This window comes from Rhinolophus sinicus, chromosome 2, assembly GCF_057876585.1.
Source record: "Rhinolophus sinicus isolate RSI-liver-muscle chromosome 2, RSI-T2T, whole genome shotgun sequence".
Classification (NCBI taxonomy): domain Eukaryota; kingdom Metazoa; phylum Chordata; class Mammalia; order Chiroptera; family Rhinolophidae; genus Rhinolophus; species Rhinolophus sinicus.
This window is the reverse complement of record NC_142502.1, coordinates 103,685,938-103,710,104: the sequence shown is the minus strand read 5'-3', so window position 1 is coordinate 103,710,104 and position 24,167 is coordinate 103,685,938. Positions and strand designations below refer to the sequence as shown.

At 38.0% G+C, this 24,167-nt stretch overlaps 1 protein-coding gene and 1 long non-coding RNA gene across 5 annotated transcripts in view; one reads left to right on the top strand and one right to left on the bottom strand.

The window, feature by feature from the left end:
* Positions 1-24,167, bottom strand: part of FKBP5 (FKBP prolyl isomerase 5) — a 95,925-nt gene that overhangs the window by 48,880 nt on the left and 22,878 nt on the right. For 2 of the 4 annotated variants that reach the window (XM_088795808.1, XM_019738723.3), the window contains 2 exons: positions 7,552-7,636; positions 3,028-3,153 (listed from right to left, as the gene is read on the bottom strand). In XM_088795808.1, the coding sequence (XP_088651934.1) occupies positions 3,028-3,132 (105 nt within the window). In that variant the 5' untranslated portion in view covers positions 3,133-3,153; positions 7,552-7,636. The remainder of the gene's footprint in view (positions 1-3,027; positions 3,154-7,551; positions 7,637-24,167) is intronic. The other 2 variants (XM_088795809.1, XM_019738722.3) reach the window with 1 other exon arrangement.
* The window catches only part of LOC141571635 (uncharacterized), a 62,515-nt gene that overhangs the window by 24,459 nt on the left and 13,889 nt on the right, over positions 1-24,167 (top strand). Inside the window, exon 2 of the long non-coding RNA XR_012496557.2 lies at positions 18,119-18,320. This is a non-coding gene — a long non-coding RNA (uncharacterized LOC141571635). The remainder of the gene's footprint in view (positions 1-18,118; positions 18,321-24,167) is intronic.

The following is a 24,167-nucleotide window of genomic DNA, read 5'->3' as shown; positions in this document are numbered from 1 at the left end:
AACTATTAGAGCTAATTGGTGAATTTAGTAAAGTTGCAGAATACAAAACCAACTGCTTTTCTATACACTAACAATGAAACATCTGAAAAAGACATAAACAATTCCGGAAATGCAAATCAAAACCACAATGAGATCACCTCACACCTGTTAGAATGGCTATTATCAAAAAGATGTGATAAGAAGTGCTGGCCAAGTACGTGGAGAAAAGGGAACCCTGGTGCACTGTTGGTGGCAATGTAAATTGGTGCAGCCACTACGAAAAACAAAATGGAGGTTCCTCAAAAAATTAAAAATAGAACACACAATCTAGTAATTCTACATCTGGATATAAATCCAGGGGAAACAGTATCACTATCTTGGAGAGATATGTGCACTCCCATGTTCATTGTAGCATTGTTCACAGCTGCTAAGCCTTGGAAGCCACCTAAGTGTCCACTGATGGCTGCATGGATAAAGATGTCACACACACACACACACACACACACACACACACACAGAGGAATATTGTTCAGCCATGAGAAAGAAGGAAATTGTGCCATTTGTGACTATATGGATGTACCTTCAGGGCATTATGCTAAATGAAATAAGCCAGACAGAGAAAGAAAAATACTGTATATCACTTATACATGGAATCTAAAAAAGCTGAACTCACAGAAACAAAGAGTAGAACAGTAGCTGCCACGGGCTAAAGGAGGAAACGGGGAGATGTCAGTCAAAGAGTATAAATTTTAGATATAGGATGAACAGATTCTGGGGGTCTAGTGCACAGCCTGGTGACCATAATTAACAACACTCTATTGTATACTTGACAGCTGCTAAGAGACTTGATCTTAAATGTTCTCACCACAAAAAAGAAATGGTAAATATGTGAGGTGATGGAGGTGTTAACTAACCCTGTAGTAATCATTTCGAAACGTAACTGTATCAAGTCATCATAATGTTACATAATGTTACAGGTTAATTGTATCAACAAAGCTGGGAAAATAATTCTAATTTAAAAATTAAATTAAAAGCTACTTTAAAAAAAAGATAACCACCTTTCAAGGACTTCAAACAGAAAAAAGGTTTCAAAAAGAAATTCATCTAAAAGAAACCACACGATGTTCTAAGCGTTCATGTTCCCGTACATCTGAAACAAATATAAAATACTACTGAATGTCAACTGTAACTGGAAAAAAAAAAAATAATTAAAAAATAAAAATAGATAAAAATGCTCATGTTCATGAACTGCAGGCAGTATCTGGGGGCCCGAGCCTCACCAGGAGGGAATCTGCCCCTCCGGGACAGAAGTCACTGGGCACGAGGCACGGGCGGCTACCAGGGGGGCAGACGCTGCCCACACCAGCAAGGATACTGTGCTGTCACTTCCGGTTTCTCCAGCAGGTTAAACTTGTGCCCACAGCTGCAGATGCCTTAGGGACACAATCTAATCTCAACTCATTTGAAAAATGTAAGCTCCACAATGTAATTTTATCTTGCTGGGCTAGTTATTGACTTCAGACCTACCTTGGTCTTTTAAAAATATATATATGTGATCGTTATAAGAGAGGTTACCTAGGCGAGACACTGTGCTAAATAAATGTTCTGTGTAATCCCGGTAACTCTGTGAGGTAGGTAGTAGTATTAGTCCAGTTTTACAAATGAGGAAACTTCCTCACAGGTGGGTTAACTAAATTGCCCTAGGTCACACAGTCGGTAGACCTGTTTAATCTTAACCGAAAGCCCCACTGAGAAACTTGAGGCTCCAGAGAGTGATAAGTGATCTGATGTAAAGGGCTTGCAATCCCAGAAAGTTTCTTACAAGCCGAAAAACCTTCTTAGTTTATGCCCCAGGACAACCAGCGCCTGAGGCAAGTCCATGACTATGCTCTCCATAAGGGTGCTCTGAAAAGATGAAAGAGAAGGGAGACGCTGAGGACGTGCTGCGATTTCCACTATCTCGAACAGCATTCCAGAGTTTGGGATGAGGAATTCATACAGCTAAAGGCTGACAAGCCCTCTGAAAGAAGACAGCATGATATAAACCAATACCATAAAACCCTTATTCTGTAGTTACAAGTCTCCACAATTTGGCTTGGAACCCAGCAAGCTAATATAAAACATGTATATTCAGAAGAGATTCGGGCACAGAAAAAAGGCTTTCACATAAGCAACATTAGACAAAACAAACTGAAAAATTCTCATTTGCTACTGAGACACAAGGAAATATTAGAACTCAGCTTAGTGGTAATAATATTTAGAAAGTATAAGATAATCTCAGCAAAAAAAATTTAATTCTACAAAACTTGTACGTATAACAACAGTGTAGGAGAAATAACTTAATATGACCAAAGCCATTTAACCCCTCTCAGTTTCAGTTTATTCGTTTATATAGAATACAAATATACATTTTCCATATATAAATAGAAGAATCAAGAGGTGCTCCGATGGTCTCACAAGACCATTGTGAGATACAGAAAAAACACAAGTAAAAATGATTAACTAAAGAGTGAAAAAAACATAATGTGTTTTAAAAGGACAAAAGCTAATTCAAAAGCGATATATTCTCTGATGAAACTGCAAAAAAAATCTTCACTGTACATGTACAGTATTTGTACATAAAAACAAATCCTTTTGAACTTTGCAAGTTAGCTTTTCTTTTTCCTTAAAAAACAAAACAAAACACAGTCTTTTGAATTGTCTTTGGCTAGCTTTAACATACTTAAATATTCTATTAAAATAAAAACCCATTTATACACTCTGAGAATAGGGAGGCTAGCCTTTTGGATCAGACATAACTGGGACCTGACCCCCAGATCTGGGCAAGTTAATTTACCTAGCTAGCTGGGCCTCCGTTCACCATCTATATCTGGGATTAAAAATAAACCTCAAGATAGGAGATGAAATGAGAATTTAGCTGTGGCGTCTGGTACTTAGTAAATCCTAACAAACGTTGTCCACGTCCAGCCCCCAACCTCAAAAAAAAGATTTTTACAATCTTTCCAGATCGCAAGTGTCTCTCCTTGTCATTCACCCTTACGGCCTCACCTTTAATACTCCCCTATCCTTTTTGATGGTAATATCCTCTCCCTGTGCAGCGACAGCTGCTGCCGGGCTTTCTCCATTGTTCTTGGCACCTTCATCAGTAGTCATTGTCTTTTATAAGTAGATAACCTATGGAGAAGACACAACATTTTAGAGAAAATATCACTTCTTTATGCATCTTAAAATGCTCCTAGGAACTGAGCTTCACCTTCTTAAGATTTATTTAGGGGCAATAAGGTTAAACTTTGAAAATGGAAACAAAAACATTTGCTATGAGCGTGTGTTGATGTCATGAGGCATGTAAATAAAACATCCAACTCTTCAATTTCCCATCCAGCTCTGGTCCCAAATTAGACGGCAGTATAAGTCAGGTTTGGTGGTGATTATATTCCTTAACATAATTACACATCAGAAGTAGTCCTTCAGAACTTTGAAAATGTCCTTTTCGTACAGCCATATTCTTGACAGAAAATCAAGAACTTATCAGGTGATCGGATAAAAGAACATATCACTGTGGTAAACAGAACAGGCTTTGGAATCTGACAGACCCCTGTGCCAGCTGTAGCAATATCTGTTTGACATGTGCAAACTTACTGAATCTCACTGAGCCTCAGTTTCACATCTGTAAAATGGACATAGTACATTGTTCATAGTTATTGAGAGGCATTAATAAGATAACATGTTAAGAGATTAGCACAGAATCACATTTTAAAAGGTAAGCATTTATTACGATTATTATTAGGTCTTCTATAGGGCCACATTTTCCATTTCCTGCTCAAAAATATCTACAGAACGAAGATCTCCCCTAGCTTGAGAATCAAGGCCCTTCACAATCTGATCCTAACCTATCTTCCAGGTCTAGCTTCCACTTTCTTTTACTGTTTTTGTTTTTTTTTAATTTTCATTGGGGAACATTGTGTTTCTCCAGGGCCCATCAGCCCCAAGTCGTTGTCCTTCAATCTAGTTGTGGAGGACACAGCTCACTGGCCCATGTGGGAATCGAACTGGCAACCCTGTTGTTCAGAGCTCATGCTCTAACCAACTGAGCCATCCGGCCGCCCCCTTTTTACTGTTTTTCATGCAGCTCATGTTCTAGCCAAATCAGACCCATTCCTCTTCCATAACAAGCCCTGTGCTTTCCCACCTCCATGCTTTTGGTCATTCTTTTTCTTCCCCAAACATTCTCCCCCCTCCAATGTGACCTCTAGCATACCAACCTTGACCTTATACTTGGAGGTTGTCTGCCCTTTTCTGTACTTCCCTAGCGTTTCCCTTGATTTTTTCGTCTGTAATATATTCATAAGAAAACAGACTTATTGGATTTAAAAGATCCTTGAGAAGCAAGGACCACGCTTGGTTCATGTTTATAGTTCCTAGAACGCCTCTTTCAGGTTGGTAAGACGGAAAGGACAGGAATTTGGAGCTCCTTACAGCTATTGTAACTTCTTACAAACCTTTTTCCTCAACCTGTGTAATTAGAATAACAATAATATCTGCTTTCACAGTGTGATCCTATATATTAAATGGTGTAACGTATATTTCAGAAGTATACTATGCCAGTGTTAGCTGTATTATCAGTCACCCGAATGACTAATGTTACCAAAGGCTAATCAATAGATGAGACAAACACAGGTCGCTGGCCACTGCCATGATGCTCTCCTCCTTAAGCAGGAAAGGCAAGAAAGACACTCCTACAGCGGTTCCACGGTGGCTGCTAACGGACGTAAGGCTCCCTAACGTCTCCTGCTGGGCCTTCTCCTCTACACAGTAAAAAAAGCTACTTTACACCTGTGAAAAATGACGTATTGATACAACTGACAACGAGACAACTGAAACATATATTGTAGTGTTTGAACTCATTTCCAATTGACCTCAATTTACTTCAGTTATCAAGAAAGACGCAAGTCAAATTTTGCTGTGCCCAAAAAAATCTTCAAAGAGAACACCAAAATCCAGGGGCTAAGCCCCTTTGCTTTATTTCCTAGTACAGTTTATGCCAAACACAGAAAGCCAAATGCTGGGCTCAGGATAAGGCAAAGTCCAGAACAAAGTGTTCTCAAACAAACAACATCCAAAATTATGTATTTAGTTGTATGTAATCCTGGGCTAGACAATTAGGAAAATTAGATGAACAGGGTTGATTCCCAGCTTCTAGAAACCTACCATTTATAACAGACTTCTCCGATGCATAGAAACTTGTAGAAGGCACCTCAAAAACGGGAGTATGGGAAGAGAGCTTTTAAATATTTTGGAGGTCATGGACTGTATCCTTGGAAAAACACACACATACACACACACACACACACACACACACACACACAAATGTCCTCAGGGCTTCACAGATACACTGACATCCATCGATAGACCCCTGGGGAAACCCTGAATTAAATCAATAAACAAATTAAATCCACCAGGTGAAATGTTATTAGGGAATAGGACAGCCACATGGTCTCAAAGCATGAACCTACAGATTACTCCTTACTAAAAAAGGAAAAAGGGCTTTCCAATGAAGTGATTTGACAGATAACCCCTCAACACAAGTGATCTGAATTATGACCAAACTCTACATCACCAATAATATAAACTGATATTGCCTCCTGATGTGATACATCTTGTTTCCCCCAAAATAAGACCTAGCTGGACAATCAGCTCTAATGCGTCTTTTGGAGCAAAAATTAATATAAGACCCGGCCAGGTCTTATATAGTATAGTATAGTATAATATACTATAATATAATACCAGGTCTTACATTAATTTTTGCTCCAAAAGATGCATTAGAGCTGATTGTCTGGCTAGGTCTTATTTTCGGGAAACACAGTAATAAAAAGCATACATGGGGGTGGCCAGAGGGCTCACTTGGTTAGAGTGCAAGCTCTGAACAACAGGGTTGCCGGTTCAATTGCCACATGGGATGGTGGGCTGGGCCCCCTCCAACTAAGACTGAAAACAGCAACTGGACTTGGAGCTGAGCTGTACCCTCCACAACTAGACTGAAGGACAACGACTTGGGGCTGACGGGCCCTGGAGAAGCACACTGTTCCCCAATATTCCTCAATAAAATTTATTTATATATATATTTTAAAAAAGCATACATGTATGTGGTAGTCCTACCAAAAATGTTTAACCTGAAACTAATCAAGAATAAAACACAAAATTAGGTTGTGGAACATTCTATAAGACTACTTACTGGCTTAGACTCCTCATAATGTTTGTGTTATAAAAGACCAAAAAACGAAAAGAAAGGAAAAGAAAAGAAAAGACAGAGGGGTCTGTTCTAGTTTAAAGGAGACTAAAGAGACACAACAACCAAATGCAATGTGTGGTCCTTGGCTGGTTACCGGATTAGGGGAACAAAAAGTTATAAAAGTACATTTTTGAGAGAATTAAAAAAATTTGGAAAAACAGACTGTACATTTGATTATTATTACTGTATAATGTTAGTATTCTGGAGTGTGACATACTATTGTGGTTTTACGTAGAATGCTATCCTCATTCTTAGGAGACATATGCTGAAGTATCTAGAGGTGAGATGTTAGGATGTCTGCCACTTACTTTCCAATCATTTGGGCGAGCATGTGCAACCACAAATATCACAAAAAACTAAAAACAAAGCATTGAGAAAACACGACTACAACACATCCAAAGGCAATGCCTTTCTTTTGAATGCTCATCATTTGGGAGTCAGCTAAATTTTTTAACGAAAATATTGTCAATCAACAAAACATTTTGTTTTTTGGTTCTAACCCTGACCTTTGGAAACAATGGCTTTCTAAAATTCAAATAAATCAGAAACTTGTATAAGTTGACTTGCTACCTTTATAATTCCCATTTGATAATGGAATTTACTCTTCATTTTTGGTTCTAATACTTCAAGGGATGCAAGTAATCTTTGTAACTCAAAGAATGGTTCTGAGTAGTATAGAGTCCATATGAAAAGGGGCATGAATAATTAAGAAGCAAAGATAAAAACAAGAACACAAAATTTTGAACTTTTAAAGGTAGATAAGGGGGCAGCCAGTTGGCTCAGTTGGTTAGAGCACGGTGCTCTCAATAACAAGGTTGCCGGTTCGATCCCCACGTGGGCCACTGTGAGCTGCACCCTCCACAACTAGATTGAAACAACTGTGTGACTTGGAGCTGATGGGTCCTGGAAAAACACACTTAAATAAATAAAAGTTAAAAAAAAAAAAAAAAGGCAACTAAATCTGGAAAAATAAAAAAATAAACTGAACTTTACAGTATTTCTCCTTAATTCCAATTATGGCATGCGGTGGTATGGATTTTTGTAAACAAACAAATAAAAAAAACCTTTTTCTTTTATCTTGTGTTATATAAAAGGCAGTAAGAACAGACAACTCCTAAAAGCCTGTAAGACACATTGAGAAAGTTCTTTTCATAAAAGAGCTTTTTCTTCTTTCCTATACCCTAGATTTATTCTGGATTTAAAATCAGTATGTAGCTATGAATATTAAGCTACGATAAAACTCACTGTTCTGAATTGTCTAAAGGAGTGAAATTGCTACCCACCACATCAGAGAGGGAACACACAGTTCCTTCCGTTAGGGACGTGCCAGGTAAGTACACACTCTCCCAAGTGCTACTCAGCAAACACCTGAGAGGCAACAGGAACATGAGAATACGCTTAAAATTTCATCAACAGTGTACTGAAAACTCCAGTTTACATAACTAAATTGTCATATCCCCCCAAATGAGAAGTCATTTTAAAGCTTTGTCCACTAATTCCCCATGTATATTACTTACTGTGTTGCTCTTTTTGTTAAAATATAGATACTTTGCACCAGGCTATCCCACTATCTAATAGGATGCTTTTCAGAGAGAAGACAAAAAAGAATATAGGAACTGGCTACTTTGTTAGAAGCACAGGAAATTACAGCACCATTCTTTCTTTCTAAGTACCACAGATATCTGGGCCATAATGCTTTCAGCGTCCCAAAACTAAAACACAAAAGAAAAAACACACAAGGAAGGAGGTATACCGAGGGCTTGTACTTGAATGCAATATAAGTGCATCTTTGAAAATATCCATGTAAGGATGAACTGGAAAGCCCTCATTTACTTTCAACCGCAGGCCTCTCTTAAACAATCAAGACCAGTAACGCAGGAATGTCAGGAAAGTTATCTATTTGTAGACAAGACATACATACAAAAAAGAGATAAATATGCACACAGAGGAAATAAGACCTAATATAAACACAGACAGTACAGCTATATGAAATACACTATATTTATTTACCTACTTTCCTTCAGTTAATTTCCTTCCTCCACACGGGGGTGGGGAATGGGGAGATGACAGACAATACTCCTATACATGCTCATACACTCATTTGTTCTCCTCTTAAAAAGAAAGCTGCAAGAAGATATATAAATGGCCAGTGAGCACGTGAAAAGATGCTCAACATCATTAGTCATAAGGGAAACGAGAATCAAAATCACAATGAGACACCACACCCATTCGCATGGCTATTATCAAAAAAGGAAAAATGAGAAGTGTTGGTGAGGGTGTAGAGAAATTGGAACCCTCATGCACTGCTGATGACAACGTCAATGGCACAGATTCCGTGGAACAATTTGGTGGTTCCTGAAAATGTCAAACATAGAATTACCACATAATCCACCGATTCCACGCCTAGGTATACACCCAAAAGAAGTGAGAGCAGACTCAAACACACACTGTACTCCAGTGTTCATAGCAGCATTACACACAACAGCCAAAAGGTGTAAACAATCCAAGTGCCCGTAAACCGAATATGGTGTTGTGTATGTATGAATTATGTATTATTATTAAAATGAGTATTATTCAGCCGTAAAAAAGAATGAAATTCTAACACACGCAACAACGTGGGTGAACCTTGAAACCGTGGTGCTCAGTGAAATAAGCCAGACACTAAAGGACAAACACTGTATGATTCCACTTATATAAAGGACCTAGAATAGGCAACTTCAGAGACAGAAAGCAGAACAGAGATTGCCAAGGGCTGCGGGGAGGGAAGAGAGAGAGTAGCAACTTGTTTAATAGGTACATTGTTTTTGTTTGGGAAGATGTAAAAGTTCTGAAAAAGAATAGTGGTGACAACTGCACAGCAGTAAGAATGTACTTAATGCCACTGATTTGTTCATTTAGAAATGGATAAAATGATAAACTTTGTTATATATGTTTTATCACAAAACAAAAAGCAGTCACTCAACCTGAGCAGCCAGACGTTAACTGAACAGACTGGTCAGCCAGACTTCACTTCTCTCTTTCATCCTCCCACCTTGCCCTTAGCGGAGGGCGCCTTTCACGTGCCCAGTGTGCTGCCCAAGCTCTGGGTCGAGCCTCTAGCAGCGACTGCGGCATCAGCTTTTTAGGGACCAAAGCCTCGAAGATGTCCAGTCACGGAAACAGGAAAGAGAATCCTAAATGGAACTACCACTTTATAGCTACAATTTCCTCCTTTATTGCATCTCTTTGGTAAACGCACTTTTCCTCTCAGTATATGAGTTCCCGAGTCCTTCTTGGGTATTTTCTTGACTTTAAGGGTTGCCTCTTACCTCTCACCAGCTAGCTGTGGCCGGCTCCACACCGACTCAGGACACCTACTGGCTCAAAGGTGTACCTGACATATATGGCTGTTAGAGTTGTGGCGGACTGCTAACAATTCTCAGTATCCTCTTCTCCAGTTCTTCCTTAAAAATAAAATCTCTACTTTTTAATTGGACATGAAGCTTCCCAGAATAAAGTCCCAATTTCCTTTCTTGCAGCTAAGTGTGGTCATGTGACTAATTCTGGCCAATGGAATGTAAGGAAAACATATCCACAAAGGATCGAATAGCCAGCTCAGGTCAGAAGAAAACTGTAAGAAGGGGACATCTGAGTTGAAAAGCTGAAAGGAACCATTCACTTATTCATATAACAAATATCTACTGAGCACCTACAATGTGCCAGGAACGGTTCTGGGCAATGGAGATACTGCAGTAAACAACAGAGAACAATTTCTATCTCCATGGAACTTACATTCTGATAAGAGTAAAGACAGCAGGAGTCTCTACTACTTGTTCACGGTTTTCATAGAAAAATTAAATTTCTACCTGGGCCACAGTGATAGATTATCAACTTGGGTTGATTCATGAGGGCCAAGCAGTTTGATTCTAAGTCTGTTGATGATTTGTAAGAATGGGCCAACAAGGTAACATATGACAAAGGCCTGTAATACAACACTAGATAGGCGGACAGCGTGTCCCATTCATTTTGGTATCCCACCACCTAGTACTGTGGGTGAACAGCATAAAAGAGGCACTCGATAAACACTGAAATGCACTGTGGTTTTCAAAAGCAGTCAACAGAAAGGTCATAAAATATCAGCCACTATAAGTAATCAGTGCTGAAGCTCCCTATTACCAGTTGACTATATTCCTTCTCTAAATTAACTCTGAAAAATCTAATCTGGAGAATTACACAGAACCTGAGTGTTCAACTATAAAAGCAAAAATAACATTCTGTTCTAATCAGAGGGGTGGTAATTAAGAAAACCCTAGCATAATATGTCTTTGAAGTGCACTGCAAGTATATGTCTGTGCATACATACGAGTACACATAGATTTATCTTATGAATTCTATCAGTTTGGCTTAAACACGGGCAGTCAAGAACAGAGGACCACACCTAGCTGCCAATCTCTGAGTACAGTAGTCCCCCCTTACCTGTGGTTTTGCTTTCCATGGTCAACTATGGTCTGAAAACAGTAAATGGAAAATTTCAGAAACAATTCAAAGGTTTTTAATTTTGTGCTGCTCTGAGTAGGTAATGAAATCTCGCGGCACTTGCTGCATCCCGCCTGGGACGTGAATCATCCCTTTGCCCAGCTTACCCACGTACATGCTACCCACCTATCCATCACTACTACAGTATCTTGGTTATCAGGTCGACTACCTCAGTATCGCAGCCCCAAAGCACAAGAGCAGTGACGCTGGTAATTTGGATCCGCCAGAGAGAAACCTTGAAGGGCTTCTTTTAAGTAAAAAGGTGAGCTCACTACCATAAGCTATTTTGAGAGAGACCACATTCACATCACTTTTATTACAGTATATTGTTATAATGGTTCTATTTTATTATTTTTGTTAATCTCTTACTGTGCCTAATTTATAAATTAATATTTATCACAGGTAGGTATGTATAGGAAAAAACATAGTATATGTAGGCTTAGTGTTATCTGTGGTTTCAGACATTACACATTAACTAGCAACTGGAGGAAGAGATGGTTCAGAGAGCTGGAATGCAGAAGGAAGAAACCTGACATAAAGGTTCTATGTAACATTGCATCCTCTTAAAGTATTGTCTCATCAAAGCACTATAATATAAATTAAGCAGATTTAAATCATGGCTTCACAGGGTCCATTATATGTCCAGGAGAAAAAGTGTTCAAGAACAGCCTTTGGGGTCTGCGAACAAACCCTTATGTAGAAGGAACAAAACCTTGGCCACTCCAATTCCTACCAGAAAAGTAGAAAAGGAAGGAAGGAGGATGGGGATGAGGAGAGAGATGGAAGACTGCTGCTCTGGAGTCTGATGACCAGAGGTCTCTGGCTGGCACAGGGTTTTGAGAACAAGTGGATGTTCCGTTACAGGAAGAGACTCAGTGTTTGGGGAGAAGTCTAGAGAAAAATGGAAATTATAAGGCTGCAACATACCAGGCAGGAATAAATAAAGAAAATTCAGGTTTGATGTGTTCCTACCATCTCCTAAACCCCTCCATTTTCAGTTGGTATCTTCCGGTGTGCAAACCTAGTTACTGACCAGAGAAGTCTGTTAGCATGACTTATTCCACCTCCTCCATGTCAGGCTCCTCGGGCCTTCCAAGGTGACAAGTTAATCTCATAAATTAATCATGTTGACTAAGAAAAAGATTCATCTATCTTCCTAAGTAAACACCCTCTTATAGTGACTCAGATATTTCACAATTTCAGAACAAATTCCTAATTAAAGGGTATATGGGGTAGAGCACTGAACCATGCCTGAATTTAAACTCTGATCTGTTGGTAACTATAGCTGCGGAATCTCTGACCCTCACTGTTTTTCTCTCCATCTATAAATTTCAGGGGGTTAGAACAGAATGATATCTAAGGTTTATTCCTACTCTAATGTTTTATATTTAGAATTACTTTTTAATGAATAAATACATGTTTTACTTTATGGAAAAATGAGGTTTGATATGTGTAAGGGAAAACAACTCTCAAGGATGGAAAAAGTTATTTTGGTATTACAGAGTTCACTTTCCATTGCAACCCTCTGGCAAAACATTGTTAATTCTGAGCTTTACCTTCTTACACACTGTATTGGTTGGTTTCCTATAGCTGCCATAACAAATGACCACAAACTTACTGGCCTAAGTAATGCACATTTATTATCTCACAGTTCTGGAGGCCAGAAGCTGGAACTGGGTCTCACTGGGCTGAGATCAAAGTGTTAACAGGGCTGCATTCCTTCTGGAGGCTCTAGGAAGAGAATCATTTCGTTGCATTTTCCAGATTCTAGAGGCCACCCAAATTCCTCAGCTCCTGACCCCAGTCCTCCATTTTCAAAGCCAGGAGTGCTGCATCTCTCTGATCACTCTTCTCCCTCGCATCTCCCTCTCACCACAGCTGGGAATGTTTCTCTGCTTCCCTAAGTTTCTTAAGAATCCATGTGATTATGTTAGGTCCATTTGAATAACTCAGGATAATGTCCTCATCTCAAAGTCTCTGGCCTTAATCACACCTACAAAGTCCCCTCTACTCTGTAAGGTAACATATTAACCAATTCCAGTGATTTGGATGTGGACATCTTTGAGGAGCCATTATTCTACCTACCACACATACCTAGTCGTCCAATCAAGCTCATAAGCATTTCTCCCAAGCTTAGAATTCTGTTGACTTCCTCCATTTTATACTTAGGGCTCTACAACATTCTTTCCTTTCTCTCCTTTATTTATCAACCAGTTGGAGAACAATGTTCCACAATTAAATGTAACATTTGATATCTATCATTCTGAAAATTCCTTCAGAATTTCAGAAAGCCCAAATTGGAACATTCATTTAGTCTCTCAATTTTGTAGTTAAGTTAAAAATTTTAAGTAAACTTGATCTACACACTGCATGTTTTCCCACCTCATCAAACTTAATCACTGAAAACAATTTCTAAAAATTATTCTGGGTCCTTTACATGATTTTTGAACTTTGAGCAGCATGTTATAAATGCTGAAGAACACATGAGTGTATACATATTTTACATATTTAGTAACATATATTTAACATACAATAAACTGCACATATTTAAAGTATACAATTTGTTAAGTTTTGACATACGTATGTGTGTGTGTGTGTGTGTATATATATATATATATATATATATATATATATATATATATATATATATATATCTCCATAAAGCCATCACTACAATCAAGATAAAGAATGTTTGTCACTCACAAGTTTCCTTGTGTCCCTTTAGAATTCATCCCTTACCAGCTCATTATGTCTCCAGGCAATCGATGACCTGCTTTCTGAATAGTTGTATTTTATAGAATTTCTTATAAATGGAATTATGTCTTCTTTCCCTGGCTTCTTTCTCTTATTGTTATTATATTGAGAATCAAACACATTGTTCTGTGTATCAATAGTTCATTCCTTTTTATTGCTGAGTTCTATTCCCTTGTATGGAAACAGAGCATTGTTTATTTACCTACTGATGCCTTTGTTTTTTAATTTTTGCCTATTACAAATAAAGCTGCTGTGAGTATTCGGATACAAATCTTTATGGTCATATACATTCATTTCTCTTGGATAAATGCTTAGGAGTGGAATGGCTAAGTCACAGGGTAGGTCTACATTCTGGATCTTTAAGACAGTGCCAAACTGTTTTCCAAAGTGGCTGCACCATTTTTGCATTCCTGCCAGAATTATATGAGCGTAGTGGCTCCACATCCTCACCAACACTTGGTACTGTAAGCCTTTTTAACGAAAGACATTTTAACGTATTCAGTGGTATCTTGCGGTTTTAATTTGCATTTCCCCAATGACTAATGATGTTGACCATCTTTTCATGTACTTATTTGCCATCCATGTAGCTTCGTTGGTGAAGGGTCTCGTTCAAATATTTGTCCATTTTTTACCAGGTTGTTTTCTTGAGTTTTCACAGTTCCTTATATATTCTGAATACAAGCCTTTAATGAAATGTGAATTTTGAGAATATTTTCTCCCAGTCTGTGGCTTGCCCTTTTAGTCTCTTAAAGGTGACTTTCAAAAAGATGTTCTTAATATTGATATAGTCCAATTTATCTTTTTTCTTCTGTAAATTATGCTTTTGGTCTTATGCTCTCAAAATTTTTACCAAACCCAAAGTCACAAATATTTTCTTCTAAAAATTTTATAGATTTGGGCTTTAGATTTTTGTCTATGATCAATTTTGACTTAACTTTTACATACATGTATGATGCAAGGTATGGATTCAGTTTTTTGTATATGAATATCAAATTGTTCTACCACCATTTGTTTAAAGACTATCTTTTTTCCACATGACTGCCTTGGCACCATACTCAAAAATTGACCATAATTTTTTCTGGACTCTTCTTTTCCATGGATGTATCTATTTATCTTCATACCAACACCATTGTTTTGATTACTTAGCTATAATAACTTTTAGAAATCAGATAGTGTTAAGTCATCAAAGTTCTTCATCAAAATTGTTTTGGCTATTCTAGGTCCTTTGCATTTCCATAAAGATTTTAAAACCAGTTTGTGACTTTCTACAAATTGACAGCTGGGATTTTGACTGGGATTGCACTGAATCTGTATCTGTAGAGAAAACTGACAATATTGAGTCCTCCTCCAATCCTTGAACACAATATTCATTTATTTAGGTTTTCTTTAATTTCTCTCAATATTTTATAGCTTCTAGTGTAGAGGTCTTACATATCTTTTATGAAATTTACCCTTAGGTATTAAGTATTTTACTGTAAGTGGTATTCTTTTAAAATTTCAACTTCTGACTAGTATATAGAAACATAATTGACTTTTCTATATTGATCTTGCATCCTGCAATTTTGCTAAGCGTACTTAATTGTTCTAGTAGCTTTTTTTTTTAGAAATTACAGGCAATCATGTCATCTGCGAATAACGTTTTACTTCTTCCCTGGCAATTTGGATGTCTTTTCTTTCTTTTTCCTATCTGACTGCACTGGGTAGAAATTCCAGCTCAATGATAAATAAAAGTGGTGATGGTGGACATCTTGCCTTGTTCCTGATCTTAGAGAAAGGATTCCGTTTTTCAGCATTAAGTATGATTTCAGATGAGATGGGTATGTGCAGGGTGGTATGGCTGTAGACATGATTTCAGATATTGATTTTACAAAGATGCTCTGTCAGATCGAAAAAGTTCCCTTCTATTCCCAGTTTGTTGTTTTTAATCAGCAATGCATTTTGGATTTTGTTGAATGCTTTTTCTGCATCTACTGAGTTGGTCATATGGTTTCCCTTTTGCACTCTGTTAACATGGTAAATTATGCTGATTTTCAAATATTGAACGAATTTTGCATTCCTGGGACAAATTCCATTTGTTCATTGTATTTTATCCTTTTTAGAATGTTGTTGGAATCAATTTGGTTCCAAAATTTTGTTAAGAATTTTGCAACTACGTTCATGAGGGATATTTGGCTGTAATATTTTTTTTGCAATGTAATTTGTCTGGTTTCAGTATCAAAATAATACCAGTGTCATGAAATGAGTTAAGAAGTATTCCCTCCTCATCAATTTTATGGAGTAATTTGTATGAAATTGGTATTATGACTTTCTAAAATGTTTGGTACAATTCATCAGGGAAATCATTTGGACCCAGAGTTTTCTTTGGGGGAATTCAATTTCTTTAATAGATATAGGCTTACTCAGGTTATTAGTTTCTTTTTAAGTGAGCTTTGTTATTTTGCATCTTTCAAGGAATTTTCCCATTTCATCTAAGTGTTTAATGTACTGGCATAAAGTAAGTCATATAATTCTCTTATTTCCCATTTTAATAACTATTGGATCTGCAACTTTACCAACTCTTGCATTCCTGATATTGGCAACTTGTGTCTCCTCTTTTTCTCCTGATCCACCAGGCTAATATCAATTTTATTGGTCTTCTCAAAGAGCCAGCTTTTGATTTCATTGACTTTCTCTATTATTTCCCTGTTTTCTATTTTAGCGGTTTTTGGCTTTTACCTTTAACTCATTTCTTCTGCTTACTTTGTTTCTTCTTTTTCAGTTCCTTAAGGTAGAAGCTGAGAACACTGGTTTGCAACTTTACTCCTTCTCTAATACAGGCATTTAGTGTTATGAATTTTCCGCTGAGCACTTGCATTAGCTGTATCCCACAAACTTCATGTTGTGTTTTCATTTTCAATCAGTACAAAATATGTTCTAAATTCATCTTTGACTTTTTTTTCTTTGACCCATGAGTTTCTTTAAAGTGTGTTAGTTTCTAACTATTTAGGGGATTTCCAGATATCTTTGTTATTGATTTTTTATTTAGCTCCCTTTTGGTCAAATGACATACTTTTTATAAGTGATTTTAAATTTATTGACATTATTTTCTGGACCAAAATGTGATCCATAACAGTAAATGTTCTGTGTGCAATTAAATAGAATGTACATTCTATTGTAATGGGTAGAATGTCATATAAATGCCAATTAGGTCAATTTGTTGATGGTGTTGTTAGATCTTCTAAATTATTACTGACTGTTTTTGTCAACTTGTTCTATAAATTATTGAGAGAGATCCAACTATAATTGTGGATCTGCTTCTCCTTTCAGTTCTATCAGTTTCTGATTCATGCATTTTGAAGCTCCATTAGGTGCATAAATATTTAGAACTATTAATTCCACTTGATGAATTGACTACTTTATCATTATGAAATGACTCTTTATTCCTGATAATAATCTTTGTTCTAAAATCTACTTTGTCTAAAATTAATATAGTTATTCCAACTTTCTTTATTAGTATTAGCATGGAATATTCTTTTCCAACCTTTCACTTTTAGCCTATTTGTATCTCAATATGTAAACTAGGTTTCTTGTAGGCAGCATACAGTTGAGTCTTGCTTTTATAGCCGATCTACTAAGCTCTGCCTTTTAACTGGGTTTAGATTTTTATATAGTTGATTTGTTTATTGCTATAATCTGGTATACATCTAATATCTTGCTATTTGTTTTGTTTGTCACATCTGTTCTTTGTTCCCTTTTCCTTTTTTTTCTTAGATCTCAGAGTTTACAAGTTTTATCAAATTTGGAAATTTTTAGCCATTTTAAAAAACATCCTTGGCACTCCCCTCCTCTTCTCAAGACTACAATTACATATATATCAGGCTACCTGAAAATGCCTCACAGCTCATTGATCCTCTATTCATTTTTTCCTAATTTTTATTTCTCCTCTGAGTTTTATTTTGGATAGTTTGTATTGCTATGGCTTCAAGTTTACTGATCTTTTCTCCTGCACTGTCTAATTTGCTGTAAATCCCATATAGTATATTTTTCATCTCCCACACTGTAGTTTTCATCTCTAGATGTCCAATTTGGGTCTTTAAATATATTTCGTATTTATTTAACATTCTCAGTCTTTCCTCTACTTTGGTGAAAATATGGAATATAGTAATAAACTGTTTTAATATCTTTGTCTATCATTTCTGGGTCTGTTTTAATTTATTTATTTTCTTCCTCACGTGTTGTATTTTGCCTGTTTCATTCCAAGCCTGATATTTTGACTGGAGGCCAAATGTGAATTTTACCTTGATGAGATATTTTCATATAAACATAAATATTGAGCTTTGTTCTGGGATGCAGTTATTTGGAAAGAGTTTGATCCTTTTGAGGCCTGTTTTTAAGCTTTGTGAGAAAGGATCAGAGCAGTCTTTTGTTTAGAGCTTCATTTGCCCCACTGCTGAGGCAATCATACCCTTCTACTCAACCCAATATCCTGTGACTTATGAGGTTTTCTCTCTTTGGCTAGTGGGAACACAAACTATTCTCAACCCTGAGAAAGAATGGGGCTGGGGGGAGTCCCTCTAACCCTTTTGGGTGGTTCTTTCTCAGCTTTGGGTGGTTTCCACACACCTGTGCACTTAGCAGTACTCATCTGAAGACTTAAGGGGACCCCCTGCAGCCCTCTGGAGTCTCGCCTTGTGCAGCTCTCTCGTCTCCAAACTCCAGTAGCCACCTGGGCCTCCGCAACCCACGGAGACTGCTAGGCTCTGCCTGTTCCCCTTCCTCACCCTGCAGCCTGGAAACTCTCCAGGTAAGGTTCATCTGTTTCTGCTTTCTTGGGGATCAGTGTCCTGTGCTGCCTGTTGTTCAGTGTTTGAAACTTCATATATTTTTTCTGGGGTTTTTGTTTGTTATATGATTACAGCCAAGAGAGTAAATTGAATCTGTTATTCCATCTTGGGTGGAAGCACAAGTCCATGAGTACATTTTTAAGTCAGAATAAGAGAGACACACAGTAAAAAAGACACAACTATTATGAATGGAGTTCCAAGTGGGGAAAAGTATCTGACAAAACAAACACTGTTTAGAAAAAATTTTGACAGTCTGAAATTTGAAGGGTATAGTTTTTCCATGACACTACAAAAGTCAAAGCCTGTAATTAATAATAATAAATCTCTCTCTTTAAATGGCAGGTACTTTATTTTAAAACAGCAGTCAAAACAATGGTTTTGTGCATACATGGAAATATGGATAATTGCAGTATCTGTTTTTCTTTAACCTATGTAAGAAATTATTTTAAACCTTACAAAAAATTGTGATTTTACATTTCTAAAGGCCATTAATAATCATTTTCTTTTTAAATCTATGTTTAAAGCTCTTTTCCCTCTTCTTTTAATTAATTCAACTGAAAAATACACAGTGGACATCATCTTAATAGTTCTAAGTCATAACGCTACGAAAGTTGGCTTCTGGGTGACACAGTTTTGTATTGTTTTTAATTTTTTTATTACTTTCAGTTGTACAAAACAACATAATGATTAGACATTTGCACCCCTGACAAGTGTCACCCCCCCAAGTCTACTACCCCTCTGTCATTGTCCATCGCTGTCACAGTACCATTCACTATATGCCCTATGCTGTACTTTACATCTCATGACTATCTATAATTATAGTTGGCATTCGATATTATTTTAGATTAGCTTCAGGTGTACAGCGCAGTGGTTAGGCATTTATATAATCTATGAAGCAATCCCCCGTTAAGTCTAGTACCCACCTGACACCCTACATAGTCTTTACAACATTATTGATTATATTCCCCATATTGTATTTCACATCCCCGTGACTATTTTGTGACCACCAATTTGTGATCCCTTCACCTTTCTCACCCATCCTCCAAACCCCTCCCATCTAGCAACCATCAGTTTGTTCTCCGTTTCTATGAGTCTATTTCTGTTTTGTTAGCTCATTTATTCTGTTCTTTAGATTCCACATATAAGTGAGATCGTCTGGTATTTGTCTTTCTCCGTCTGACTTATTCACTTAGCATTATTATCTTCTAGCTCCATCCACGTTGTTGCCAATGGTAAGATTTCATTCTTTTTTATGGCAGAGTAATATACTCCATTGTATAAATGTACAATTTCTTTATCCAGTTGTCTACAGATGGGCATTTTGGTTGTTTACACTGGTATTGATAGTCTTTAGCAGGTCTATAAAACTTGCTTTTGTTTCGGAACAAATCTCAAATGGACACCTATAATATGCAAAACCTACAAAGCATTTCAAAATACTGAGATTTTAACACTGCTTCAACTAGAAAGAATACGTACTCTATAGTGACACTTACAAACAAATATGGATAGCAGTTTGTCACCGAGCCACACGGCTTGCTTCTCACGGTATGCCTATTTAAAGTTGTAACTAAACTAGCCCTAGCAACACCTGCAGATCTCTGAACTTAAAGAACATAGGATTTCATAAGAAAACAGCATATACAGATGCAAAAAATTGATAGAAATACAACAGGGGCAGAGAAGACCGTAAAGACTGCTTGGATGACTTCCTTTTCTTCCTCTGAAAATCACTTTCCATCAAAGTGGCTCCTGTGGCTCAGAATGCACTGTCTGGCGCCTTGCCCTCATGCTGCTCCACCACCATTCATTCCATTTATCAACGGCAACTGTACAAACTAGCCAGATTCCCAAAATTTCATCTAAAAATGAAAATTTCACTTAGGAAATTTCTGAGGAAAGTCCTAAGCTCGGGTGTGAGGGAGGGCTTTCAATGGAGAATGAGAAGGCCGGGAAGAAACTGAGGGAAACTCATTGAAGAGAAAGAATTCAGGGAGCTGAGCGTTAAATCTGAGCCTGGCTCATTCTAATCGTAACCTTACACCCCAGCTCCTCACCTTCATGTACTCTTCCTGGAAAGTCAAGGAAGTCTGGTTTCTATCTACAGAGCAAAAGGCTGCCTCTTGAGTTAAAAAATTATTCTACTGACTGCAGCCACTGTCCCTGCCGCTGCCGCCACCGCCACCACTCAGCGGAGGCAACAAAACGCTCAGATCCTCTTACTCCGTCACCTCCAAGCACAATCTCCAGGATTCCCCAAAACCTGGTCTCTACCTTGGCTCAGTGAGGACCTGAAGCTGGAGGGCAATCACAACAGGAAACTCCAAGGAGGCTGAAAACCCCTCAAGACCCTGTTTCAGGAACTCAAACCAGTGTAGCCCAGATGAATACACCAAGCACCCACGATTCATGTCAACGAATTACACAGCAGTGGTGATCCAGAGCGAGACCCCAAGACCCCCCTGGCTATTAGATGAGCTGCGCCACCTTCTCACTCCCCCCCAAGGTCTCCACTGCAAAAGCCACCCCCTCCTGGTGCACTCTAGAAGGAGACTAGCCAGGAATAAAATGTGATTTCTTCCCGGGGGAAAAAAATATTAATCGATTAGCCAAAACTTAGTTAAAATTTTAAAATTATAAATGCAATTATATTACAGAAATTTGGGGAAAGAAAGGAAAAAATAATTCACTATAATCCAAATATTACTAGTTAGGGGTACTTTTTTTAAAAAATAGATTTTATTTTTTAGAGCAGTTTTAGGTTCACAGCAAAATTGAGGAAAATAATTAAAAGAGCCTTGAAAAGAATAAAGTTGGGAAGGTGCACCCTTGAGAGTTCCAAAACTTATGAGAAAGCTAGAGTAATCAAGTCACATGGTACTTGGATAAGGACACATAGATCAACGGAATTGAGAGCTGAGAAATAAACTCTTACACTTAAGGCCAACTGATATTTGAAAAGGATGCTAAGACAATTCAATGGAGGAACGGATAGTCTTTTTCAACAAATGGTGCTGGGAAAACTGGATCTCTGGATGCAAGAGATTACAAAGTTGGACACCTTTCTTCATACCATATATAAAAAGTAACTCAAGGGCCAGTCGGTGGCTCAGGCAGTTGGAGCTCCATGCTCCTAACACCAAAGGCTGCCGGTTCGATTCCCACATGGGCCAGTGGGCTCTCAACCAGAAAGTTGATGGTTCAACTCCTCGACTCCCACAAGGGATGGTGGGCAGCGCCCCCTGCAACTAAGATTGAACACAGCACCTTGAGCTGAGCTGCCTCCTGGATGGCTCAGTTGGTTGGAGTGCGTCCTCTCAACCACTAGGTTGCCGGTTCGACTCCTGCAAGCGCCCCCTGCAACTAGCAACGGCAACTGGGCCTGGAGCTGAGCTGCGCCCTCCACAACTAAGATTGAAATTACAACAACTTGACGTGGAAAAAGTCCTGGAAATACACACTGCTCCCCAATGAAGTCCTGTCTCCCTTCCCCAATAAAATCTTTAAAAAAAAAAAAAGTAACTCCAATGGTTTCTTATGTGAAACTGAAAGCACAAGCAACAAAGAAAACAGATAAATTAGACTTCAAGAAAATGAAAAACTTTTGTGCTTCAAAGGACACCATCAATGAGAAAGTGAAAAGACAACACCTAGGATGGAACAAAATTTTACAAATCGTATATCTGATAAGAGGATTACATCTAGAACATACGAAGAATGCCTACGACTGAACAATAAAAAGATAATCCAGTTAAAAAATGACGTTTCTCCAAAGAAGATACACAAACGGCTAATAAGCACATGAAAAGATGCTCAACATCATTGGTCATTAGAGAAACGCAAATCCAAGGCAAAGTGAGATACTACTCCAAACCCTCCAGGATGGCTAGTAGGAAGAAGACAGGTAACAAATACGTACTGACAAAGACGTGGAGAAAGGGGAACCCTCACACATTACTAGTGGGGATATAAAATGGTGCAGCTGCTTTGGAAAACAGTCTGGCAGTTCCTCTAAAAGTTACAGCAGTTATTTGATCAACAATTCCCAGAAAATGAAAACAGACATCCACACAAAAACTTGTACATGAGTGTTCATAACAGTATTATTCATAATAGCCAAAGAGTAGAAACAGCCAAATGTCCATTCACTAATGAGGTAAACCAAATGTAGTAAATCCATACCATGGAATATTATTCAGCAGTGAAAAGCAATGAAACGCTGATAACATGCTACAACATGGATGAACCTTGAAAAAATTATGCTGAACGAAAGCCAGTCTTAAAATGCCATTTATTGTATGATTCTACTATATGAAATGTCCAGAATAGGCAAATCCATAGACAGAAAGTAGACTGGTGGTTGCCTAGGGTAAAGGGGGAAGTAGGGAGTGACTGGTAATCGGTATAAGATTTGTTTTTTGTGGTGATAAAATGTTCTGAAGTGGAATAATGGTAATAGTTGTACAACTCTGTGAATATACTGGAAACCTTTAAAGAGGTGACTATTAAGCCATGTGAATTTTATCTCAATAAAGCTGTTATAAAAATTATTCTATTCAATGGATGGACCACAACTCATGATATACATCACTTCCAATGTATCTATTCTACATAACACTGCTGTGAATATTTTTGTGCCCAGGCTTTTAACACATAATTAAGAGTGTGGATTCTTCAAAAAGTCTGCTTCAGTGGGAATCTTGGCTTGACAACACAGCAGCTGCACAATCTTGGGCAAGTCATTTAGCTTCTTTGTGCCTCAATTTCCCCGTCTCTGACATGAGGTTAACAGTATCCATTCCTCTTGGGGTTCTGTGAACTAAATTAAGTAATGCACATAAAGGGTTTGTCACATAGTAAACTTTCAGTATAGTAGTAGTGGTAGCTGTTATAATTGTCATTCTAATTTGATGATTTTCAGAAGTGGTGTCACTGAGTCAAAAACCATGAACATTTATGTGCCTGAATCCATTTTGCCAAACTACATTTCAAAGGGGGTGCACTAAGTTGTGGTGCCACTAGTAAACACGGGGAGAACGGGGGTAACCATGCCACCATCAACATTATGCTTTAGTACATTTATTTTGTTAATTCAACAGGTGTCCCACTTTGTACATTTTTGCTGCTTTTGGCCCTCTGCAGCTTAAAACCCAATAGTTTTCCAATTATTCTATAAATCCCATACACCACGAATACCTACTGAATGTGAAATCTGCTCAAGATCCTACACTAGGGGCTACAATGGAAGCTGAAATGAGTAAGGCCAACGATTTTGCATGAAGTAGGTAAAGAAACATTTTAATTCAAGATAACTATGATTAAGGATAAAAGAGCTACAAAGTATTTATAAGGGTAAGGAAAAGATGGCAGTTTGAGCTGGTTCTTGAAGAATGGGCGTAGTTTCACCTGGCAAGGGTATGGTAAGAGTAAAATCAAAGCTGGTTAAAAGAACACGCACATTCCAAGACTACGAGGCTGGAGTAGGAAGTGGCTAGGGGAGGGAATGGTGGGAGAACAAGGCACAGGACGCTCCAAAGAGCACAAAGAGGACCCTTGAAAACAGAGCCAGTGACTGTGTGAGCTGAGGGGGAGGGTTTCTTTAGAAGGCAAACAGCATGCAGAACGACACGAAGACACGAACGAACCATCAGGACCCATCCAGGGAACGGCATGTCATCCTATTTGGCTAAAGTGGGAAGGACACAGGCGATGCTAAAACAACAGGCAGAAGACTGGCTGTGAAGGACCTTGTGAGCCAAAATAAAGCATCTGAACTGTATTCCAAAGGAACTAGAGAATTGAAGCAT